The sequence below is a fragment of the Leuciscus leuciscus genome (assembly GCF_965113295.1).
Source record: "Leuciscus leuciscus genome assembly, chromosome: 12".
NCBI lineage: Eukaryota > Metazoa > Chordata > Actinopteri > Cypriniformes > Leuciscidae > Leuciscus > Leuciscus leuciscus.
The window spans coordinates 33,547,000-33,572,109 of NC_138736.1; the positions used below are offsets into that span (position 1 = coordinate 33,547,000).

General features: G+C 36.2%; 1 protein-coding gene across 1 annotated transcript in view; it reads left to right on the forward strand.

The window, feature by feature from the left end:
* stx1b (syntaxin 1B) overlaps positions 1-24,832 on the forward strand; it is a 44,701-nt gene extending 19,869 nt beyond the window's left edge. Inside the window, exons 3-10 of the mRNA XM_082186303.1 lie at positions 2,752-2,851; positions 11,702-11,776; positions 13,292-13,365; positions 14,116-14,224; positions 14,495-14,568; positions 15,796-15,933; positions 17,704-17,814; positions 19,276-24,832. Of these exons, the coding sequence (XP_082042429.1) occupies positions 2,752-2,851; positions 11,702-11,776; positions 13,292-13,365; positions 14,116-14,224; positions 14,495-14,568; positions 15,796-15,933; positions 17,704-17,814; positions 19,276-19,356 (762 nt within the window). The 3' untranslated portion in view covers positions 19,357-24,832. The remainder of the gene's footprint in view (positions 1-2,751; positions 2,852-11,701; positions 11,777-13,291; positions 13,366-14,115; positions 14,225-14,494; positions 14,569-15,795; positions 15,934-17,703; positions 17,815-19,275) is intronic.
* The last annotated feature ends 278 nt before the right edge of the window (positions 24,833-25,110 follow it).

The window sequence follows — 25,110 nt, forward strand, 5'->3', positions numbered from 1 at the left end:
AAAAGTACGTTTTTTAAAATTCCTTAAAAGCAGCATACAAGATTTCAGACCTTGGGCCTATGTCAAAATATGAGGTAAATCCGGCCCAGAACACACTATTTGATTTAAAAAATCTGAACAGATTTTAAAACACTACGCATCATACATTTGCTGACTTTATAAATGGTTACAGAGAAAACCTGGGCATCATTAAAGTAAATACATATCAAATACTACCGGACTTTCAAGTCATTCCAAACACAACGAACTCACACAGAAACACGCATCTCATTGACAGAAGATGCATGACAAAAAATGAAAACAATGTGTTTTAAAATCGGCTCAAAATATTAAATGTTTGATGTCCTATCCTCTGACTGGATGGAATCATAGTCTGAAGCCAAAAAAAAGAAAAGAAAGTTGTCTGTGCCCAAATGCCCATCATACACTTCGTGATCCGACTGCACAAAATCTGCAGATTTGCCCTGACTTTCAGCAACTCGTTGACTCGTCCAGGGGTGCGTTTCCCGAAAGCATCGTTAGCCAACTATGGTCGCAAGTTCCGTCGTTATCAGCATAGTTCAACGATTTGGTGTTTCCCGAAACCATCGTTCAAACGAACGTTCGCAAACAGCATCGCAAACTTGTGTGGTTGGAACGACAGCTCTCGAGCTGTCGTTAGAAGCATAGTTTCTAGTTTACATTAGATGTAGACTGAATAAATCCTTATCTTTAGCAAAATAAGCAAGCTGACATTCAGTACAACCCGTGTTATTTATTTAGAATACATACAAATGTAATTTATGTCTTTTAGTTTGTCAAGAGATTTAAAGCACCGTTTTTGAAGACTGCGCATGTGCGAACGTGCTCTACTATGTGAGAACGAGCCAAATATTGAGTCTGGTAATAAAGCAAAATAACTGAGAAAAATTAGAAATGGTCTTCAGATGCCATGTCTGTAACTTATATGACAAAATCTAGCGTTAATTCGATCTTAAACAGATTAATTAAAATAAGTTATTAGTCCACCACGTGCGAGACGTCATAAACCAACGTGGTTGAACGATACTTTGCGACAGACGGTTTCGGGAAACAGTCGTGACTAGCTAGTTGATTTCTCCAACGATGCATCGTACTATGGTAGTTAAGCAGCGAGCTATATAGTTGTACGGGAAACGCACCCCAGACTGTAAATCAGGGCAAAAAAAGTTGTGTTGTGTATTTCAGCCTATAACTTCTTAAACTGTAATTTTGATAATCTAATTTGTAATGAAAACAATCTACAGTAGTGGCCAAAAGTGATGTACGGAGGGGATATTTGTTTCTGACACTACAAGTTTGATTTAACTATTTAAATATAAGGAAAATATATATTTTTTTTTTATTATATATTTTAAATATGCTGGGATAACAAAACACTAAACTTGGTTAAGTTATTTATCTGACAAAATTATTTGGCAAAAAAAAAAAAAAAAAGAAAAGCTACAGGTTTTATTTTACTATGCATAGAAAAAAATGCATAGAAAAACAAAAAGCTCACCAGATAAAGCATACATTGACTACAACAGACTCAGTTACTAATATTAAGTTGGTTCTCTCTTGTTTTTGCATGTGTTCATAATTTCTTTGTATGACAGCCAGGCCAAAAATTATGTCCGAACAATTTGGCTTATTTTAATCACAAACAAAAGTTTACTACAAGCCCAACTACGCTTACAAAATCTTTTATTTATTTAATGATTAAGTCAAGGCAAGTCACGTTCATTTCTATAGCACTTTATATGATACAGATTGTTTTAAAGCAGCTTTACAGTGATAACAGGAAAATTATGCATTTCGCTGTTGTTGAAGTCAGTTCAGTGTTGATTCAGTTCCGTTGTAAAGATCATCAATTATTAAATTAGTTCATTTCATCTATATTGTTGAATATTAAGTGTCCCCAACTAAGCAAGCCAGAGGCGACAGTGGCAAGGAACCCAAACTCCATCATGTGACAGAATGGAGAAAAAAACCTTGGGAGAAACCAGCCTCAGTCGAGGGGCCAGTTCTCCTCTGGCCAACGAACGAACACGGTGTGATTATGATTCAGGCTGCATCACAAGTCAGAATCGGATTCGTCATGCCAGTATGAATAATATTTGAAGAAAAAAAAAAGAATAAAGGGTGAGGATGATGTCAATTTTCCTTGGCCGGACATCACTTTTGGCCAATACTGCTAGTAGATTCAAAATGATTAAATCTAAGAAATAAAACAAAACAAAAAAGTCTCTTGGCATTTTTTCCCATACTGTTCTTTATTAGGCTACTTGAATATAAGGAAGCATAGTAATTCATTTTTATGCAGTTCACACCTTAAAGCAGTTTAGTTCCTGCATGCTTTCTTCCAAATGATGAACATTGATCGCAAATAAATTTCTACAGCTAAGCTAACATTTAATGTGACATGAAATAATATGGTATCTGTAATATGGGATATAGAAATATAATGAAAATGTCAAAATGTTTCATTTTTTATAAATATATAATCTAAATATATAATTATATTATAAATATACATTATTATTTTTATTATGAATAAATACAAATATTAATTTGCTCCATGTTATTCAAGCTAATTAGCCAATTACTTTCTCTTTTTCTCTTTTTTAAAAATTTTTTTACACAGAGTTTCACAATATGCAAGTAGTCATTTAGATTTAGTCCTCTTTCATATCATTTGCAAATGTCACTATATGGATTATGAGCATTATTTAACGCATGTTCTCTTGACAGGTTGAGGAGATCCGTGGCTGTATTGAAAAGCTGTCAGAGGATGTAGAACAGGTCAAGAAGCAGCACAGTGCCATCCTAGCAGCACCCAACCCTGATGAAAGTGAGTCCCACCCATCAGCGCATTTTATCCAAACTACTGCCTCTGCTTTCTCATTGACGCAGTGTAAACGCTTTCACATTCATTTCAGTGTGGTTTAAAAATTTATATTCTGGCTCTAGAATATGGTTGTTTTTCAGATCACTAACATGAACATGTGACACTTCATCAGTGAGACGTTCAGGCATACAAAAAATAAAATAAAATAAGTGCAAATTTATTGTATTACCTCCCCCATATCTCCCTCTAGGATCTATCCATTTGCGCATACAAATATAAACCTAACACACTGACACATGTTTGTAAATGCATATCTATATCTCAGGGCAACATGACACATTTTTACATTAGCTTTTAACTCCACCCACGTTTTCAACATTAAAAGTGATGAACTGTATATATTTGCATTGTCTACTATACGGCTCGCCCTTGAAAGGATCGTTCGCCCCAAAATGAATCATTTACTCATGTTCACTGACCATTATACTAATATAAAATATGAAATTGATATACAGTATGTTATATTCAAAATCTTTACATGGGAATTTAAAGTCACATGTAAACTTTTATGTACAGAAGGTGAGTAAATGATGACAGAATGTTTATTTTTTGGGGAACTGTCCCTTTAACATAATGTACAACCTCTAAAAAATTATAATACATGCATATTCGGTCACAACTGAGGAAGGTTTGAGGGGTGCAAATTCGATAAAGTATTTATCACTTTTTGGAAAGCACCAGCTCCATGACTTGACTGCAGTTGTGTGGTAAGATATATGAGCTCATTGGTGAGCCTATTCAAGCCTTTCTCCAATACCTTGCATTTGCGCCACCCACTCTACAAAAGAGTCGCCACATCGCTCCAAGTGTTTGTTAGACCCATCCCACACACCTCATAGTGCACCAGCCCACACTGCATCTATAGAGGCTGTTTCTTCAGCTCCGAGTCCTCAAATATTTCTAAAAAATCCTGCTCACCTCATCTTTCCCCAGCAACAATCTTCAATTACGGCAAATGTCTATGAGTGTTTGAGTCGTTCCAGTACTGTCCGTGACTAATGTGTGAGGTCATTCTGACAGAGCAGCTCTTTAGTAAATGTGCAGTAAGCCAACTGTTTCCAAATCAGTGCGGTTACAATGTTATTTAATGTAGAAATGCTTTTGTGGAATCTGTTATTTTACAGGTACTCAAATATTGCTTCTAAATTAACATTAAATAGCAAATAGACAGTTTTTAAAGGTGAAGTGTGTATTTTTGTGTGTACTTTTACCCCCTTTAATAAGCAGAGACAACCATACGTATCCTTATTCATAGGCTATTTTTTTCTGAAAAGCAAGTGAAAGTGAAAAGCATTTTTTGGGCAATTCCTATTGGTGGCGCTAGTCCTGCCGAAAATACATACTTCACCTTAAAATAGTAATCAAACATCAGTTTCAGGGCAAGTTACATTTATTAAAATGTAAGTTTATTCGCTTACAATAAAAGGGCCATAGTCATTCCTTTTTCTGGACATGTACCACATAAAATGGAAGTAAATGGTGCTTTCATTCCTGATAGTTTTTTAAACAAATCATTTGAGTAAATGATTTAATGAATCACCCAAAAAGACAGTCATTTGTTTCATTTCTGATTAAATTAGCTTTTTTAAACAAATCATTTGAGTGAATGATTCAGTGACTCTTGGAAGCTGAAATCAAATTCGAGGACCAGAACTGTTTAATATTGTAAATAACCACACAAAACATGTTATTAAAGAATTCTATTATATTAGTCTCATGTTAACCTTAATATGAAAGTATTGTGGCTATGCTTATGGCTATATTTTAGCATGTATTACCTGCCTCTGTTTACTTCCATTGTTAGTGCTTTACTGAAACTACACATTTTTATAAATTATTTTGTAGTATCTGACTTTATGCCACAAATGCCGTTGATACATCTTATTGAACGCACTGAACCCAAAACCCAGAGTGCCCTCTGAGGCTGCCTGGCTTAGATCCAAGAAATCCACAGCCTATGAATGACTCAGCTGCTATACATGAATCTTTAATAGATGACGTCTCACTGTGTCTGACAGTTTTGGTTCAGTTTCTTACATTTGACTGCATGTGATTTGCTTTGGTTTCAATGCATGTTTTCTTTGTTTCTGTTAAGTTGTTGCATGCATGTATAAGAATATTATTTTCTTTCTTTTTTTCCTGTTCTCTTTTCTTTTGCTTTCCCCCCTGTCTGTTTTCACCATGCTGCATGAAGGATGAAGAGAACCTGTGGAAGTTGAGTGTCTGTCTCGATATCTGTGTCAGTGTGAACCGGAAACCTGAGGAGAGGTGGAGAACATATTTAATAAACTAATTCTTAAAGGAATAGTGCACCCAAAATTCAAATGTTGTCATTATTTACTCACGCTCACGTCGTTCCAAGATGTTAGGAAGACTTTTTCATACAAAAGTAGATGGCGATTTATACTGCCATGTTCCAAAAATGACCAAAAGGAATCATTTTAGTAATCATATGGACTATTATACTGTTTTTTGTCCTTTTTGGTTGTGTAAATCACCATCTCCTGTTATTTATGGAAAAGGATGTTCAGACATTCTGCTTAAGAACGACTTTTGAGTTTCGCTAAATTATACAGGGAAAATTACTTGAGAATGAGTATATAACACGATAAAATTGCCATTTATGGCTTTAAATGTCAAACTTAAGTTGTTTTCCTTGCATTATTCTCCTTCAGTTTCAGTAGTGTTGTGTGTGTTTGTGTTTGTGTAAGTTATTGAGCTTGTAATGTTATACATACTGCATAAATTGTGCAGTATAGAAGAATTCGAGGCCCAATGCCCATTTCTCTTTCTTACAGCAGAAGCCTTTGAATTCAGTCACAAGAAGACATACAAAAATGTAAAGACAGACACTGTTATTTTTTATTTAACAGATGCCTTTTATCCAAAATATCCTACTCAGAATATAATGACAGGAATATGATCTCAGACTCTGGCATGTTCGTTGGGATCAAGCTAACGTTTGTGTGCTTAGATCTTTAACCGAGACTGTAATACCATCCCCCTCACCCTCAGTAATACAGGGTTATTGTGATCTCAGAAACATTTTTGGGTCAGTGCTTCCAGAAGCTAATCCACAACTTCTATGTTAGTAGCCCAAGTTCACCATTAATACACCCCCACCACAAAACCAAAGCATTTCATGGATGTTTTATTATCCTTTTACTGAGGTCACCCTACTTTTACATTACATTTTTGTGCTACTGTACAAAGCTAAATGTGCAACGTTTGTGAAAAAGCCAGCTTGCTAAAAGATGAGCGAATCCCTCTCTTTTAAATTCAGCAATTGTGACCTTGAGCAAAAATGTTAACCTCTGTTGGCTCTACGGGTGACTAATGGTTACCTCTTTGCCCTAGTTCATCAATTCACCCAATCAGCTTAAATGACTAAGTTAGCCATCAGAATAATAGCACATAATGAACTCCTGCCCCTAAAAGTCCTCCATGTTGCCCTGCAGGTGAGTGACGTTAGCAAGTAAAAATGAGCTGTGCGTAGTTTACTTAGCTGAGGGGTGATGATAAATTGGACTGTTAGCTTTTCTATACTGCCAATCCTTGGGGGTTGAGAACTTTTTGTGTTCTGGATGGATTTTGTTGGATGATCAGTATTCTGAAACAAACATAAAAGCATTGCTATAAGTGCTCACTTATTTGTTGGAATGTTTTGCTAAATGCATTTTGCAGTAGGCGGTAATATGTGGCTAAAAATAATAAATAAAAAAAACCCTGCTGAAATTACATAATCTTTTTTTCTTTAAAGTAGACATCAACAAACACCATATGCTACAAAGAATTCAGGTTCATGTAGTTTATCTATCTATCATAAATGACTAGTAAATTCATATTAGATCAATATTAGCTGATAAAAGATCATTAATAGACCGAGCCAGACCTGTAGAGCTTTTTTACCTCAAAAAGGTAATTTTGAGAAGAAAAAAAATCAGCAGAATTCTGAGAATTTGTGAAAAATATTTAATAAACAAACATGCAGATTTTGTAGAACTGTATGAATGAAAATTTAGCAGAAATCCTAAATCTCATGTTTCTGCAACAGGCCTGATTTAGCCATTTTGTGGCGACTGCTAACCGATATAAATAAAATCACATTCAAGATCTATTAAAGTGCTGGTTAGATGTCATGTTAAACAGTGGGTGTGACAAGAAACATTCTCGTCGGTCAAATCGATCTCTCGACCACATGAGGAAAAAAAAAAATGAAAAAGAAAAGCTGACATGAGACAATGGCTTGTTTAGAACAGGAAAGAGCAGGACAGCATTTAGCTCAACAATGGTGTAGCGGTGTGCAAATATTGTGATGCGAACTCAGTGACAGGAGATACATTACACTTTTGTTAAATCGATGTACAGGGGAACTGGCCACACCCTGACTACAGCACTTTAACGGATACGAGTGACTAAACATCATTTGTTTTACAGGACAGCATTGTTTTTTAAGCGCTTTTTTACACTGTTTTGTGTGTCATGTATTTCTTTATTTTTTTAAAGCTCAGCTGCACTATGTAACTTTTTTTGTGTTCAAAATGTATATAATGAGCGAGTACATCATGAATCCATTTTCCAAACCGTGTTTTTGTCTTATCCTGAATCACTACGGTACACCTATAATAAGTGTTTATGAACATATCATATATTTTTTCAAATAAGTTCCGGCATACAGAATTTTGTCAATCCAACATGCCAATCAAAATAATACCCAATTGCCGAAAGCTAACCATCAATTAACTTAACTAAAGAGATAATAAACTGAGTCAAATAGATCAGTTCTGGCAAATTTAACCTTTCAACGCTCCTAAAAATGAGGAAAAAGTAATTAAGGACACACAATTAAAAAGTTTAAAGACATTATGATCTCTCCTTTAAAAGCTAAAAAAAGCAATCATCCTTGGGAACAGAATAGTTCCCCTAATTGAAGAATCACCCGTATTTACTATGAAACACCAATCAATAAATTACTGTTCACAACGTATAGACGTATCATTTATCACCCTTCTTCCACCCACCGCCCACCGTCCATCCCCTGAAAGAGATCAGCAGGAGCCACAATATTGATGGCCAGGAGGAGACGCTGAGGGATTTGAAGTGTGAGGCTTATAAATTCTCGACCCAGCTTATTAAAACCCTATTTAGTAACAAGTTGTGTATGTGTATTTCAATCTTGACAACACATGGAGTGAATTATTTAACCAGCATTTATTGGCATGGGGCATGCAATGTACATATTCTTAATTTTGGCAGAGTAAATCTGCTACGCTGCTGCTAAGAAACGTAAGTACGTAAGGACATGCTGCTGCAAGAATACATGAAAACCCCCATAGCAGATCTCTACAGGTGGCACTTGGGAGGAGGAGGGGTAAACAGAAGTTTTCATAATCACACAGCATCATGTGGATTAGGAAGTACGTCTGGTTGGCTAATGCCACAGTGTTATAGGAACAAATCAGCGTCACGACTGAAGTATTTGAGACTTGAACAGTGCTTAGCAAATTTATTAGACCACCTCCCAATGTAAGGTTTGTGCCACAGCTGCTCTAATGTTACGGTATTGGTGATTACCAAAATCATTTTTTATGTTTCTGTAATGGTTAATCCACCAGTATGTGTTGTCTCTTTAGTCACAGTTGGCCAAGTCAAAGTCCAGACTTGAATCCTATTGAACAAATTTGGGATTTAGTGGATTCAAAGATAGATCGCACAAAAGTTTCTTCAAAAGCAAGTATTTGGGAACAATTAGAAACTATTTGGAAGTTAATAACAACAGAGACTGTGGAAAAGTACTGTACATAAAAACAATGCCAGCAAGAATGCAAGCTGTTACCAAGGCCAAAGGACGCCATACAAAATATTAAGTTTTTTTGGTTATTATGTGTGAATAAGGGCTATTTAGTTGTTTCAGTTTGTTCAGGGTCTCTAAAGACTTTTTAAAGTCAAATTTAAGTCAAGACATAAAATCAAAAACTTTTAAGACCCGAAGAAATCAAAATTAATACTGTGCATTAGTGTGCAATACTGACAAAAATGTGTCTCGATATTTTCAAACTTTTGTTGATATTAATTAGATAATATTTTACTGATTATGTTTTTGTGCTTGGTGCCATGGCTGGTTTAGGCCTGTTGTTGACAGCTGACTCACGAAGATATTCATATTTTTCATATTCTATGCAGTGGTCAGTTCACAGCAGTGACAGAATTTTTTTATTTTTTTTATTAAGGGGTAATATTTTCCACCTTAAATTGATTTCCGGGGCATTTTCACCTATATATGGACATTTGTAGATGTATGCATCACCTTTTATGTCAAATTCTAACATTCAAATTGAATTCTATTGGAATAATAACACAATACCACTGTTACCAGTCAAATTAAATCATTAAATCAAAATCCATCTTTGCAGTGCAGCAGTGACACAGAAGCAGCATCAGAACTGGCATTATTATATTTACACTGCATTTACAATCGCATAAATAAAGCTATTAGATTTTTTATATATTTTTTTATATCTAAATATTAACTGATTTCTAATTTTAACGTTTTAATTAAAGGGTACTTTAAATGTGAAACTAAAACCGCTAACTAAAAAGGGAGTCATTCATTCAGCCGATTTGTTCAAACTGCTGATTCATTCAGGAAAGAAGCAAGTGATTGTTCATTGAATCATTAAATTGATTCGTTCAAAACGGGGATTTCAGTCAAAAAACCTGATACGGTTTCATTTAGAAAATCTCGTCTGCGAAATAAAGGGAAAACAAACAATATTGACAATATTGTTTATGAAATGTGACTCACAATGTTCATTTATTGTTCATTTAACTGTTATATAAAATAAATATCACATTTGCAATTGTGCACGGGAAAATGTCACTCTTGCTGATGTGATATTGTATGATAACAACATAATATGATATAAATATAAGGCAAAAACTCATTTGAAGATATACCTATAACTGCACTGACACATCACGCAGTGAAAGCAGAGACAAATGCGATGTCAGCTCACAGTGCCTCGTGCATCGTTAAAACAATGATTACAATATCATAATAGACAATACACATCGCACTCCACTACGCACATAAAGAATGAAGTTACACTTGAACTGATATTTATCAACTTGCTTCTCCTCTTCGCCTGTTTCGCGTGCAGGAGACAGACGTAATGCTGCCGCGAATGTGACACGAAATGTCACGTGAACAAGCAAATCCACAAAGAAAGAATAAATAAAAAAGTACACTAATTAGATAGTTTTAATTTGGAAAACATTTAGATATGTCTAAGTCAAATTGCCATTGAAAATTTAAGAGCTTTCATAAGTAAAAATAAGACTTTTTATGGCCTTAAATAATAAAAAAAAATTATGACTTTTTAAGGATTCGCGGAAAACCTGTTGTTATTTGCATAATAAATGACAATAAAATGTTTAGTTTTTAAACAGGTTTTTGACAGATTCCTAAAATAGTTGTTGTTTTCTCTTTACTATGACGTGGTCTAATAAATGTGTTAAGCACTGTATATTATGATAAATATTTCAGTATGAATTTGCAAGTGCTTTATTCCTCTTAATAAATGCACAAGTAATCCCTGATGATAAATTGATATTGGCATTAATACTCGTAGAGGAAGAAATGTCATGGTCATCAAACTCATGGCTGGAGAAAAGAGAGAAAGCAGCGAGGGATTGGATTAGTCAGAGGAAAGGAGAGTGTGTAGGTGGGAGTTGAAAAGGCTGAGGTGGTGTCCAGGGAGTGAATGGCACTGCAGTAACTATCAATCACCATATGACTGCAGCCTGCAGTCTGTACACACATCCACCGTTTAACAAGAGAGCACTCATTTTTCTCTTTAAAGAACAAGAACTTTATATGGCCTGAGATATTTTCAAAGGTTAAAGTCATAAAAACTAATATATATTGCACTACAAAAATCAGGATTGTTAATCTGTATATTGGTGATGTTCTCCAGTAAAACTATGGCTAAATTATGAAAGATAAGAAAACTTTTCATAGAATACATCTTGAACTAAATTTATTTTTGCATTTATTAAGCAAACCTTTTTTGTTAAAATATATTCTCTAAAAAAAGTCTATATATCTATCTGTCTATCTATCTATCTATCTGTCTGTCTGTCTGTCTGTCTATCTATCTATCTATCTATCTATCTATCTATCTATCTATCTATCTATCTATCTATCTGTCTGTCTGTCTGTCTGTCTGTCTGTCTGTCTGTCTATCTGTCTGTCTGTATATCTATCTATCTATCTATCTATCTGTCTGTCTATCTATCTATGTATCTATCTATCTATCTATCTATCTATCTATCTATCTATGTATCTATCTATCTATCTATCTATCTATCTGTCTGTCTATCTATCTATGTATCTATCTATCTATCTATCTGTCTGTCTGTCTGTCTGTCTGTCTGTCTATCTATCTGTCTGTCTGTCTGTCTGTCTGTCTGTCTGTCTGTCTGTCTATCTATCTATCTGTCTATCTGTCTGTCTGTCTGTCTGTCTATCTGTCTGTCTGTATATCTATCTGTCCATCTATCTATCTGTCTGTATATCTATCTATCTGTCTGTCTGTCTGTCTGTCTGTCTGTCTGTCTGTCTGTCTATCTATCTATCTATCTATCTATCTATCTATCTAAATGCAGTATGTTGTCACATGACTTTGTACCCTATATAATGCAACCAGTCCTCATTAACTTATTACAGTAACTCAACATTATATGCATTTAAACAACTTCTCTTTTGTATGTCCTTGTGTTTTTATTCTGCAGAGACCAAGCAGGAGTTGGAGGACCTCACAGCTGACATTAAGAAGACAGCCAATAAAGTGCGCTCTAAATTAAAAGGTATAAAAACAGATTTTTTAAAACTTTATTAGCACTTTTATATTTCTGTATGATTGTTTTAGAAAAAGCACACAATTATGTAAAATATCGAAAACAATGAAACAGATCTGAGATCAGTTTGAGAGGGTGAACATTCTTGCACTGTTCTTCGACTCTTTGAATTGAGCGTGAGAAAATTAGAAAAGTTTTTTTGCTATTTAGCTATTTGCAAGTATACATGAAGTTCAGTCCTCTAAAAGCTCTTAAAATCTTCATGCTCACGTAGGCAAATCTAATTTGGAGTCAAACTTTGATTCAAAAGGCAGCCACCTGAGGGAAGGGGAGTTACAGTAAAGCAATAGAAAATTCTTAAGTAGGAGTTTGGACTAATCTCTTTTGAAGTGTTCTCCTTCTGAAGTTGTGCATGAAAAGACAAAAAGTTACACTCCACGCCAAGAACAAGATAATATTTTTCAGCAACTTATTCAATGACAATATGAGTGTGTAATTAAAAATTGATTTTATTACACCACTACCTAATACTTGGAGAGAGGTATCAGTTAGCATTCTCATTCTTCTCAATGGCAGTCGTTCGACCAGAGGTACATGGCCTTCATCCTGCCAGCTTTGTTTATGTGCACTATTATATCTGTGAAAACATTACCATGTCAGAAGATGCAATTCAAAAGAAATGTCACTTGCCACGACAGCAAATTCAGCAGCTTTTAGATCTTGTTGGTCCGACTTCGTCGACACATACTTGACGGAGCTCTCAGCCCCGAAATTCAGCGGGTTGAGGCATGATACGTTTGGGCATGAGGTTGCGGGTTTGCGCACTCTTTTCGAAATTATATAAAATATCCAGGGTTGGATTTAGTTTGCAATTTGGATTATTTATTTTCATTGATTAGTACTGATAAATGCAATTTCAACTATTTCTGAAGTGCTTCTTTTATAAAGAACACCGCTTTCTTTATTTTAAGCAACCTCTTAGTGGTATAGTTCGGCGAACACGCCTAGAAATAGTATACCTTTAGTTAAGTTATACCTTTAGAGTCTTCGTAGCGCGCTAAGAGAAACCTTTAAATCTTCTCCATGCAAGTATAGCCCACAGTGACGGTCATTCTGATAGCAACTTCATCTACACTTTCATTGATATAGCCAGTGACACATGGTGCACACAGCTCCATTAGAACTGAATGGAGTGTGAATCCCATCGTCTCCTGAAGTGGACAGTGAGATCTATTGTTCTTCTGAGATTAAGGGACTTGTTATTACTCTGGCACCACTTTGTCTGACAGCTAGTGTATGCACTTTCATTGTAACAGTACTTTTTCGTGTTGTAGTTTCTGTGCCACCTCAGTAACTGTTGTAACCAGGTAACCAGGGTGAGACAGATGCTAAATGAAATGTCAATCATTAAAATATGTTGAAGGGGCGATATTTATCATGGTCACTGCATGTGCATTGACTTGGGTTTAGCACAGGCTGTTTTACTACGATTTATTATATTCAGTTTATTTCTCTATTCCACAGCAATCGAACAAAGTATAGAGCAAGAGGAGGGGTTGAACAGATCATCTGCAGATTTGCGGATCCGCAAGACACAGGTATAAAAATAATGACAAACACAGTTGTAATATTCTAAATGCTTGTCAAAACATTATTTACAATCTTTATTCTCCTAACGATAATCATTGTCAATCTATTCAGTCAAATCAACGTAATGTGTAAAATAATTGACAAGGAAGAACTAATTGTTGTTAGTTTAGTTGTCTATTGTCAAGCAACGTCACAACTTCTTCTTATATTCAATATTCAATTAATAAATAATCTTAGAATATGACTTTTACGGATTAACATTTTTTAAATGTTAAATGCACTGATATCAGACTTATCATTCGTTATGAATAATGTCCAACAAGTCCCACATGTGCATGTATCTAAAAATACAAGCATTGTGTCTTTCACTTGGGAATAATGTCATAGGAAGAGTTCAGGGGACATTCAAGACTTTCAAAGCTTTTTTGTTATGTAAAATAGTTTTTCTAAAAGGGAAGCAATATTCAGCAAAACAGTAACAAATCTGACCTTCAGGGTGTCCAGTGAGCTCAGAGACTGACATACTTCCTGTGAACTCTGCCCTCCCTCTGAGCAGCTCTGTCAAACACCCTCCTTGGCACCATCTGCTGTTCAGAAGCAGAATGTGTGCAGTAATCTCTCAAACTGCAGCAAAAGCAGGGCCCGATTTCACAATGATCACACTTGGCCCTCAATATTATTATCCTGAGCCGCTTACTGTCAGCGAGCGAATTCACATCCTGATGTGCAGCCTCAACATCTCTACCTTTATCCCACAGCATTCCACGCTGTCACGCAAGTTTGTGGAGGTGATGACGGAGTACAACACCACGCAGTCCAAATACAGGGACCGCTGCAAGGACCGCATTCAGAGACAACTGGAAATTAGTGAGTTCTGCTAGTACGCACAAAGACACACATATACCCCCATGCAAAAGCTGAGAAACATCCTCCACATTACTGGAACGCACAGTTACATTTTCACTACAAATCTTACTAACTTAAGCAACAACAAAAAGCTACACAGCATGTTACTGGATCAAAAGCATGACCTGTGCGCCATATTCTACCCGTTGATCTAATACAGGAACTCAAATCTGATCAAAATACCCAGTATGCACCATAATGATACCATGTACTTCTAATATTTTTAATTAGCTGGCAGAACAACTACCAATGAGGAGCTGGAAGACATGTTGGAGAGTGGGAAACTTGCTATCTTCACTGATGATGTAAGTTTAATAGTTGGAAATCAATGACAAACTCATTTTCCTGTGACTTTCGATTCCATGAAAGTCATAATTTCAGGTCAAATTTAAACACTTGCGCTTTAAAATGTAATTTTACTATGGTCCAGACACAAATAGCAGCCTGAGCCCTTACGACACTACTCTGAATGCACACTTTTGCCATATTATCTGTTGGGTAATAGTCCACTGTAAAGTGCAAAGCAGCCCTAAAGGAAAACTAACTTCTGAAAATGAGTAAATGAGACACCCTACAGCAGTGGCAAGGCTATATAAGGGCCAGGGTGACACTGACACACTGTCAGTGTCAGTGTCAGATGGATGTTTGGTCCACCCAATCAAATGAGACACAAAAAAAAAATGTTTTTGTGGGGAAATAGAAAAAAATGAAGTGACAATAATGATAATAATACATGCATTTAGTGGATGTCACTCCCAAACCCTGCAGCGTGTGCGTGGCCGCTGGTCAAGCATGAAAAACAAAAGTTTTATTCACATTCTGAATAAATTCAAAAATCACTTTCTTTATTTATCACTTAGCGTGCAAAGAGTGGTCCCTTGAAGCTGTCACTCTTAGTTCATCGCGAAGATGCAATCTCACAAAGTTGCGTTATAATCAATGAAGCAATCTATATTGCACAATAATAAATATCTTATTTACATAATGTCTACTACCACACTTTGTTTTTTATAATGACGGATTTGCGAACATGCAGAATTCAGCGCTGGACAAAAACTCCGGCTTTGAGCAGTGAGTGGATTCTGACTTAAACACCTCTGATTGGCCGTTGCATTCAAGAAATCAACAGATATGTCTACGACTGGCTGGCATTAACATTGCTTAACGCTGCACAAACACGTTGTAAATAGAAACCTTTGACACACTCTCCAAAGTGCAAACACAGATATATGCACTGAATCGTTTGCCAACACGCCAATATCCTATTACATAGAAAACTGATCCTAGTCCAGCAGTTATGGGCAGCAAATTTCTGGCCTCGCCACTGCCCTACTCATACACTTCCCAGACGTGCAAGGGAGTCAACATCAAGTGTGCTATTTGAGACATGGTTTCCATGGAAGCATATTCACATATTTCATAATTTGTTTCATCCAATCTTTATGTGCAAAAAAGCTATGTGCAAATGTATGTTGAATAATAGTAACTTAACCTGCTGCCATGAACTTTTTCTAATATTCTCTGTTTAACAGATCAAAATGGACTCCCAGATGACCAAGCAGGCACTAAATGAGATTGAGACCCGACACACTGAGATCATTAAGTTGGAGAACAGCATCCGTGAGCTGCACGACATGTTTGTGGACATGGCCATGCTGGTGGAGAGTCAGGTACAACCAAGAGTCCAGCATTTCATCGGAGCAAAAACGCTCCAAATACTATTTGTTCAAATGCTACCAATGTAATCGTGTCACAAAAGTCCCTTCCACAAGGGCTGTTAGTGAAGTACTGTATATAAAGCAGTGTTATTCAAATGGCGGACTGCGGTTTGGTTCCATCCGGACCGCGGGACATAATTGCGGCATTTTACCGTTTCTACAGATTAAAGTGAAAAGCGCGGTTCACACCACAAGCACTCAGGGTTGTTTATGGTAATGATCTTTCGGAGCTAGGCTATATCTATAATATTTTTATCTAGAGCCAAAAGTGTTTCATTCAAGCCCTTTCCGCTCCGTGCGTGTTGCTTCTCTCTCTCCCTCGCTAAAGATGACTCTTTTTATGACTTTTTTCATACATTTAGCATTATTAATAAGCATATAAAGAGCATTTCATAATAAACAATGTGAGAATTTGGAAAATTATTTAGAGATGGCAAGGGAAGGCAAAAAAACATTTAAATTACTAGTTAACTTAGTTTTGTCCTCGTGATGAGAGTTTTGATAATTAGATTATGTACATGGTTTGTTTTTAGTTGTTTATTGCTTTGAGCAAAATATTCAAATGTTCCATACTATTCTTAAGAGAAGAAACTTACTTTTCTTTTCTCCCTTCAGCCCCAGTATGTTTTCTCAGTCCCAAGGCCTTCTATGTGCCATAACAAAGGTGTCTAAAAGTAATTATTATTATTTTTTATTTTTTTTAATAGCCTGTTAAAATATCTAATCTAACCTTTTTACATTCATATACAGTTGGGAGAAATATTTACTTTTTTTTGGTAAATTTTTTGTAAAAATTCTTAGACATCACTGTTTTGGCTCTCTGGGCCCAAGATTCTCATCTTTGATGACTATTGTTTTTTTTTTTTTTTTTTTTTTTTTTTTTTTTTTTTTACAAAGTACTATGGCTGCCTCGATGGAAATGTAAAACTTTTTCAAAAAGTTTTTTCTGGACCTCCACTGGGAAGAAAGACCGGACCTCTTGGAACTTTAATTGAATACCCCTCATTTAACGGATTGTCGATTTGAGAAATTTTGCCATTTGTGTCCTGAAGTAATTTACTTAAAGGTATAGTGCAGGCAAAATGAAAACTCACCCTTGAGTCATTCCAAACCTGTATGCAGTGTCATTTAAGTTTTATTTATATGCTATTTTATTTATATTGCATTCATTTTAGTAATTTGCAAAGGCATAATTTAACATTTTCATTAAAAAAAATCCATCTAATATTTATATTTGATCAGCTTTATTTCAATTAACAAAAAACATTTTTAATAGTACAATTCATAATGGCCACTGTCAGGCTTGGCCAATGATACACCATTTTTGAATTCTGGACATAAACACGGACTGGACGAAAACTAGACTTCATTGAGCTCCAAAGTGATGCTTAATTTCAAATGTAATTCACAGATAGCAATTTATATATTCCCACGCAACCAAGGACAGTGGAAATTGTTTATGCAACATTATCCTTGTAGAACATGATGGCATTCTATAGCAGTCCCTGTGGATCACCCTGGGGTTAAGGGCCTTTTCTCAAGGGCAAAGAGGTGCACTCAGTCATCACCGCTTGTGGGGTTCGAAATCAGGCTGAATAAAGCGTTCAAGCGAATCTTAACTTTCAAGTCTTCTGATTTTTGCATTGGATACAGTGATTGTCGTGTGTGTATGTGGATATTGTGAAGTTGTTTTTTTGAAGTGCCTATTTTTGTCATTCACAGGGAGAGATGATTGACAGAATTGAGTATAACGTGGAACACTCAGTGGACTATGTAGAGAGAGCAGTTTCTGACACCAAGAAGGCTGTCAAATACCAGAGTCAGGCACGCAAGGTAAAACACTATCAGCAGTTACACCTGATGTCATTCAATATTATGCCCTTTGTGTACAATGATTCATGCTTTCTAGAGAACATAGGCTCAGTCCTAAGCTGTCATGTACAAAAAAAATGAGTAATAGAAGAGCATTTTGAAATTATTCCTAAACCACTTAAACCATCCAAAGAAAAACTATAATGCTTATATGGCACTCATTGGTTCTTCAGCAGATAATGTCTTCTCCCAGCTTTTTTGCTGCAGTTTTGCTGGCTAACGTCCATTGCAGTGGTTTAAAGGCCGCAGACTCTTGGTGGTATGCCACCTACTTCTATGCTTTCTGATGAGTCAAATTCTGCAGATCTGGTGGAACATAATCTTTACTTTTATTCACTTACCAGAGCGTCAGAAATGCCTTGATTAGAATTGTCAATGATTGATTGATCTAGTTATTTGCAGCTAATAATCAAATCAATTAAGGATACTAATTAAATAAACAAATGATTGGTCAAATTTGATTGGCAATAAATACATTTTGATAAATATTTTTGGTTTTTGAAAGCCAATGAATTTCATCAAACCAGGGTAGCACACCTCATCCAGAAATACTGTTTTGACCGATTACAGTATGGTATACAGTAACACTAAACGCATGTTAAGAGTAGGTCAAATTGTCTGTACTGTAAAGTCCAGGTTCTAAGCTTTAAAAATGGACACTTGTTTTGTGTTTGTCAAGCGAGTAGTTGCTTATTTATTTGGAAAATTAATTTTTTCACATCATATATTTTGAGGGAACTTTTGTGGACTTTTGTGTCTTGGTATCGCTCATTTTAGATTTATACACCCCAAATTGGTCTATAAAATAAACAAAAAAGAAAAGCATTGATTGGTCCCTTTACATGTCAGTCAGTTGATCACCAGAAAAAAGCTGCAAAGTAAATGTTTATTTGCTTCAAACTTTAATGTGTTTTTTATGTCCAACCAAGCAACAGCATTTCCATTTAGTTGCCTCTGTTTGGCATTAGTCCCTTGGCACAATATATTTACAGCTTCCCTCCATGGCATCATCACATTCAGTACATTTTCTTTGGAGATTCCAAAGTTTAGAATGATATTAGGACTGTATTTAGCCTTTACAGTTGCGCGATATCTAATCACCACCTTCTCAAATGCAGTCAATGTTTAATACATTCAGTATTCAAAGGGTCAATGTCCCAGAGTGGGTCCTTTCATCAATAATTGAATTAACTTTTAATTAATTTAATGATTTACTTTGGTAATGGTTTAATTGTTCATGGTTTCATTTAATGATTTAAAGTGTGGTTAAGATGAGGTGATGCTACTTTGATTAGCTGACTGTGTATTACTGCACAATCGAGTAATAGAGTAGCTAGATGAACAAACCAAATGATTGTTGATCTGTTGGCTGTTTAATTACACATCTTTCTTTCTTTCTTTCTCCTTTTTCGCCCTCTGCAGAAGAAGATCATGATCATCATCTGCTGTGTAATTTTGGGAGTGGTTTTAGCGTCCACTATCGGAGGAACCCTGGGCTTCTAAACGACATGAAGAAAGACAAACACTTGGAAAGCTGAGTGTTTTATCCACTTAAACACGAGATAAGGAAACTGTCATAAAACGGGGGTTGGGTAGGGTTAAAAATTGAATATTCAAAAATCAAACAATCAAAAAATAAATAAATAAAAGGAGATGTTACGTACTAGCTGATTTAAAATATATAAAAGTGGGTTCAAATACACATAATATTTACAAACTGTACATGTAAATGTATTGAACATAAAAGCAGCACATGGGTTACTACCTGTAAAGGAATAAAACTCAACTTTTTTTTTCTTTTCTTTTTTTTTTTTTTTTGTGTCCTTTATTTTTGGGGGGGCCTCCAGGACAGTGCCAGCCACTGCTAAATTGTTTTACGTTCCGGCAGAACACGGTGTTTGGCAAACCATACTAGCATTACGAATACTAACCAACTGACTGCATAGATGTTATAGACAGTAGTACTACTCCGATTTCAATGGCCTAACGTTCCGAGTGGTTGCTTGCATTCAGATGAAATCTCATTTTTTACCATATTAGCTCATTACTGATGAAGTGCTATAGATTAAAAGGACCGTCAACCTCATAGCTGAATTTCAGTCTTAATAGTTTTACTGTGGGCAACTGTAGACAAACAAAGAAAAAAAGAACTAAGAAGCACACATCATTGTGAATTGTGAGAGGAAGTGATATCGGCAAGTTTGTACATAAAGATGATTTTCTTTTGACTTAATTTGCTGTACTGTAGATGGTAGGCAGTGAAGTAACAGACATTTAATTTTAACATATAGAAAGCTGGGATCGATAGGGTGGCAAACTGTTGAACTATGCAGTTTTGATAGTAATTTCCCCCCACTTTTTGAATTAATTCATAGCAACCTTATGGAATGATTCTGAAAGATTTCTTAGAGGGAACATTTTGAGAAAAGAAAATGTCAATACTTGAAACAACACCTAACCTAAATATTATCTTTTGGAGGGTGGTTAGGTCTGCTGAAATTAATATTCCTTATTTTCCGGTTAATCGTTAGTTTTGCATTTTTTATTTGCCTTGTTTAATGAATTGCATATATATTTTATGTTATGATATAAAGGATAGGCTTGAACGGGACCATTTTGGTTTTGAAGGATCGATTTGGGAGTTTGACGTTTTTTCAACTGGTGCTAGTTAATGAAGAGAGACTAATACAATTAACTACTAGGACTTGATAGTTGGATCTTATAAAATTCTACATATCTGAAACAATGAGATGAGCTCTTGATGAGCTATCTGACTAAATATTTACATGTAGACGCATTCTTCAGTTCGGTTGAAGAAACTTGTAGGACACTTATTATGCAGCGACTAATTTTCACAAACTTTATATGAAACAACTCAAATCCAGCTCTGAACGCCAGAGAGACAGCATCTTGTCAAGATAATGCTAGCTTAGACTAAGACTCTTTGATTTTGTCCAAAGATTTATTTATTTATTTTTTATCAAACGGTTGTATCATTAATTCTTTGCATTCTTTTCTTTGCGGACAGAAAGTGCCAGCTTGGTTAATTATGTACTGCTCGTTTTAAATTCAAGGGCTAAAATTTAAAACCAAACTTTAGCTCTGTTTTTTGCTTTTGTTGATACAGAATCCCTCTTGGCTTGATTCAGATTCGTCGCACTCTTAGAACGCCCTCACCCTCATGTTCATGACGTTACAGAACATGTATCAACTCTCAAAGTACACTCACTCCTTTTCTCAATAGGACTTTATTTTCCATGTACTGCTTATCATAGAATATATAACAGGAGCCCCCCCCACCCTGTCCCGCCACCCCTTTACCTACCTAATGCAAAGTAGTAGGGAACAGGAAAGTTTTTGGGGATATACACTGTACACCTTTTAGAAAGCCTGAGGCAGAGGGCCGGGACTATTTTGCTTTAATCATTCCAGTAACGTCCAGCATGTTTTCTTTCAAACTTCTGTGTATTTAGTGTCGAATCACTTACATGTATGGTAAAATGAGGTAAATATGTATGTCGGTGTTGTTTTTTAGTAGACGATATAGCTGGAAGGCCCTTATTTGTTAACGCATGCAACTTTCGCTTTGTTAGTTTGCATGGCTCTCGATCATGTGTGCACTTTACAATCAAAGAAAACTGTCTTATGCCGCCACATTTTTGGGTTGTACCGTTTTCCGTTTTGTTAATATGTTTATTTGTTTTTTTAATTTATGATTATTTATTATGAATCTCTAAGGGTTGGATTGGGGGTGGGGGGGATTGACTTCATTTAAGATTTCTCCTGCCTATTTCATCATGACCCTGACGATGCTGGAGTTTTACCGTGGTCCCCATGAATGTGTTCCCTGTGGATGTGCACATTGAGTACAAAATCTGTTTGTTGTCAGGTATTATGTTTTTAAACCACATTCATAGTATAAAACGACGTATTGCCCCCCCCTCCTCGCCCTCTGGAAACACTCTGGGTACGAATCATTTTTGCGCATCTTGTTCATTTCCCCTTCCCCTGATGTGTTCCCAAACTTGATTGTTGTGCTTAACTGGTGATGATATGTGAATTCTTTCGTAAGACTATTCTTTATTGTGAGTCGTGTGCTGCGGTGTCGAATTGTGCAACTCAAAAGGCCATGTATGCGTGCCCTGTCCCTTCGGCATTTTTCCTTTTTTACGTACACGTTGCTGTATAAGTGAGCATGAGCATTTGTGTGTGTGGATGTGTGTGTGTGCTCGTTTGCTGTTGGAGCCCTCGGTCGCACCGCAACGCTAACTGGCGTCGGGCGCGAGGGTCTTTCTCTGGTCTGCCGGTCTATGGTATGCAGCTCTAGCGCTCCAGTTTTGTGCCGACTTCATTCAAATGTTAAGAAAAGTAATAAGACTAAAAAGCCAAAGCGTTATGCGAGTACAGAGCACAATGTTACAGTCAACTGTATTGTGTAGTCCTCCCCACCCATAAATCTTGTGAACTATCTTGCGTATACATTTACTACGTTTTCAATTCCACTTCTTTCAGCGACAAGGTTCTCGATATAAAGGTTTATTGATTTATTGATTTATATTCATTCTGAACAATATGTATAATGTATACTACACAAGCGTGTTCCTTTTAAAGCACTTTCTCCAAAAACAGCTACGTACAAAACAAATATGTTGTGTGTACTGTATGTTGTTTTTTATTTCTCCCCTCAATGATGCTGTTTACGTTGCCATTTGCCCCTTGTTCAGCTCACTTGCATTGCTTCCTCTGTGCTGGCAATACATTAGACGTAGACATTAGATCAGCTCTGGTTAAAAGAAAATGAAATAAATAAAAAAAAACTGTATACTAACATGGGCACAGATCTGGATGAACGTTTTCTCAGTTGTCTTATTTTCATTTTTCAACACTGTTTTTGGATGTTCGTCACACAGACACTGATATGACCAGACAGCACTGGCATAACACAGCACATTGAGAAGGCATTTTGTAAATGGGTGAAAATTACAAACTACTTATATATAAAAAAAAATGATGTACCTTTTAGAGTTTAACTGCATAATAGTCTTTTTTGGTTGGGGTTGTTGAGTGCCTCATCACTGCAGGGGAAGAAAAAACCCTTACGCCCAATCTGCACGGCGAGTGAGCGGGGATGCAACAAAGCTAGAACGCTCCCGCCATGATCAACGAAGCCGTCTCAGCTACGTAGACTGCTTTGTGTATTGTAATGCTCGCTGCTTAGTTTCCACATGTGCTTTAGCTGTCTATGAGATGCAAAGCACCTGACTGACAGCTCTCTCAAAGACTTTGACGTTAACGGATATGACTTCTCGGTACCCAAGACCTGCGATTGTGATTTTTCTCAACAGCCCCAGCCATGATCCTCCTTAATTTCATCCTCTTTTGTGTCATTCCTTTGATGTATATTCCCATTAAACTTTATACCAGTATTCTTGCTTCAGTGTTAGATTTAGAATGAGGAAACAGTTTGTGGAGATGGTGCTTAAACTGTGATTTCAGCAAAATGATCATCAATTACAGAGGATGGCCTGTAATGATGTGATGAAAACACTATTCTAATTAGAACGGGAAGATGACTGGATAAGGATGACATAATTGAATTATACCATTATCAAATGTGATGAATTATATAACTACAATGATTTAAAAATCCCGAGAAGTTGTGTTATATTAGTAGTAATATTGAATGCTCGCGATTTTGTCAATCTGAACTGAATCTTTGTCTTGTAATTATTGTAAATATTTCAAAGAGAGAAAAAATGATTTGCATGTCCATGTATAAAACTACTAAAATAGTTCCTGTCAAAGTTGTGAGGTTGATTGATTTTCTTGTTCTTTGCCCTGGTCGCAGTGCTTTGCTACTGACTGCTCGCTTGTCTTAAAGCAGTGATGTCAAGGGTGCTCTATAACGGAGAAAAGTTGAGCAACGCTTTAACATCAGAATCAATACAATATGTTGTTGTGTTACCTCAGAGAGCCGTTAGCGGTTCAACTCTGGGGGAAAAAAAGTGCTTCCCTCCATGTACACAGGTCAAATGCACACAGTCTGTAGCTTCCATGCAACTTGACTGCTTTTCTTGCAGAGGTCCACCATATTGGCAATGTAAAATTTTTAACAAATAGTGGCATTTTCATGGTATATGTTTGGACGCTTTCACAATAAGTGTCGGTTAGAAAACCTTGCTTGCATAAACTGTAGCATGGCTGAAGTTCAAAAGCTAAACGTAACACGGGATAGGCTCTGGTCTTATACAAAGGAAGTGAAAGTAAATGGACGTTTAAAAGTACAGTAAGAAACAATAATGCTCGAAGCAAACAGAAAAACACTCATCTGTGCAATACAAAGAAAAGGGCTTTCTCACACACACATTTGAAAGCACGAAAGAACGCCGACTTCAATCTTATTATGGGAGTTGAGGGAAACAACAGCCACTAACCGTGGTTCCAGCCGTCGTTTTATGTGTCGCCAACTGTCTTCTCACCCCACTAGGATCTAAGTTGAACGTGAATTCAGGGCAGAAACCACATTGAGATGGGCACCAAGGATGGGAAGGAAGAAATTAAATCGATTTCTGCAACTTTGACTGGAATTGCAACTTCTGTCTTTTATTTTCTGTGTGTGTATGTGTGTACTGTATTGTAAAAAAAGGAAAAAGATACAAACAAACAACCTAACTGTCCCTCTCTCCCCCCTCTCTCTTGTAATACTGTTTGCTGTTCTGTTTGGTTAGTGTGGCGTACCAGTATCCCTCTCCACCCCTAAACCCTTTGCTATCTTCCTCCCTTCTCTCACAATCTCTCTCTCTCTCTCTCTCCCTCTTTTCTCCATGGATCTTTAAGATGAGAACTCTATGCAGATGCTGTCTTTTATAAGTGTGTCAAAATTTTAAGTTGAAATGAAAAATGAAAAAAGAAAAACCCCAACAAACAGATATTATGAACTGAAACAAAAAATAAAGAAAAACGATTGTCCAGTGTACAACTGCTGTAGTTGTCTTCCGTATTTTTACTCCTTTCTCAAATCATGGGCAGGGGTGGGGGAATTCAATAACGTAACAAAAGAAGCCTGTATAGCCTAAGCATTAAACATGTATATTGACTTTTGTTTTACAGTGTTTTTGAAGTTAACTTTCACGCTGCTCTGCATGGTGTAGATGTTTTTGACAACTTTCTGTAAAAAGTATGGCCTGCACTGGAAAAAAAAAATGGTATAGAAATAATTTCCACTCAAAAATTGCTAACGAAGAAACAGCATGCAAC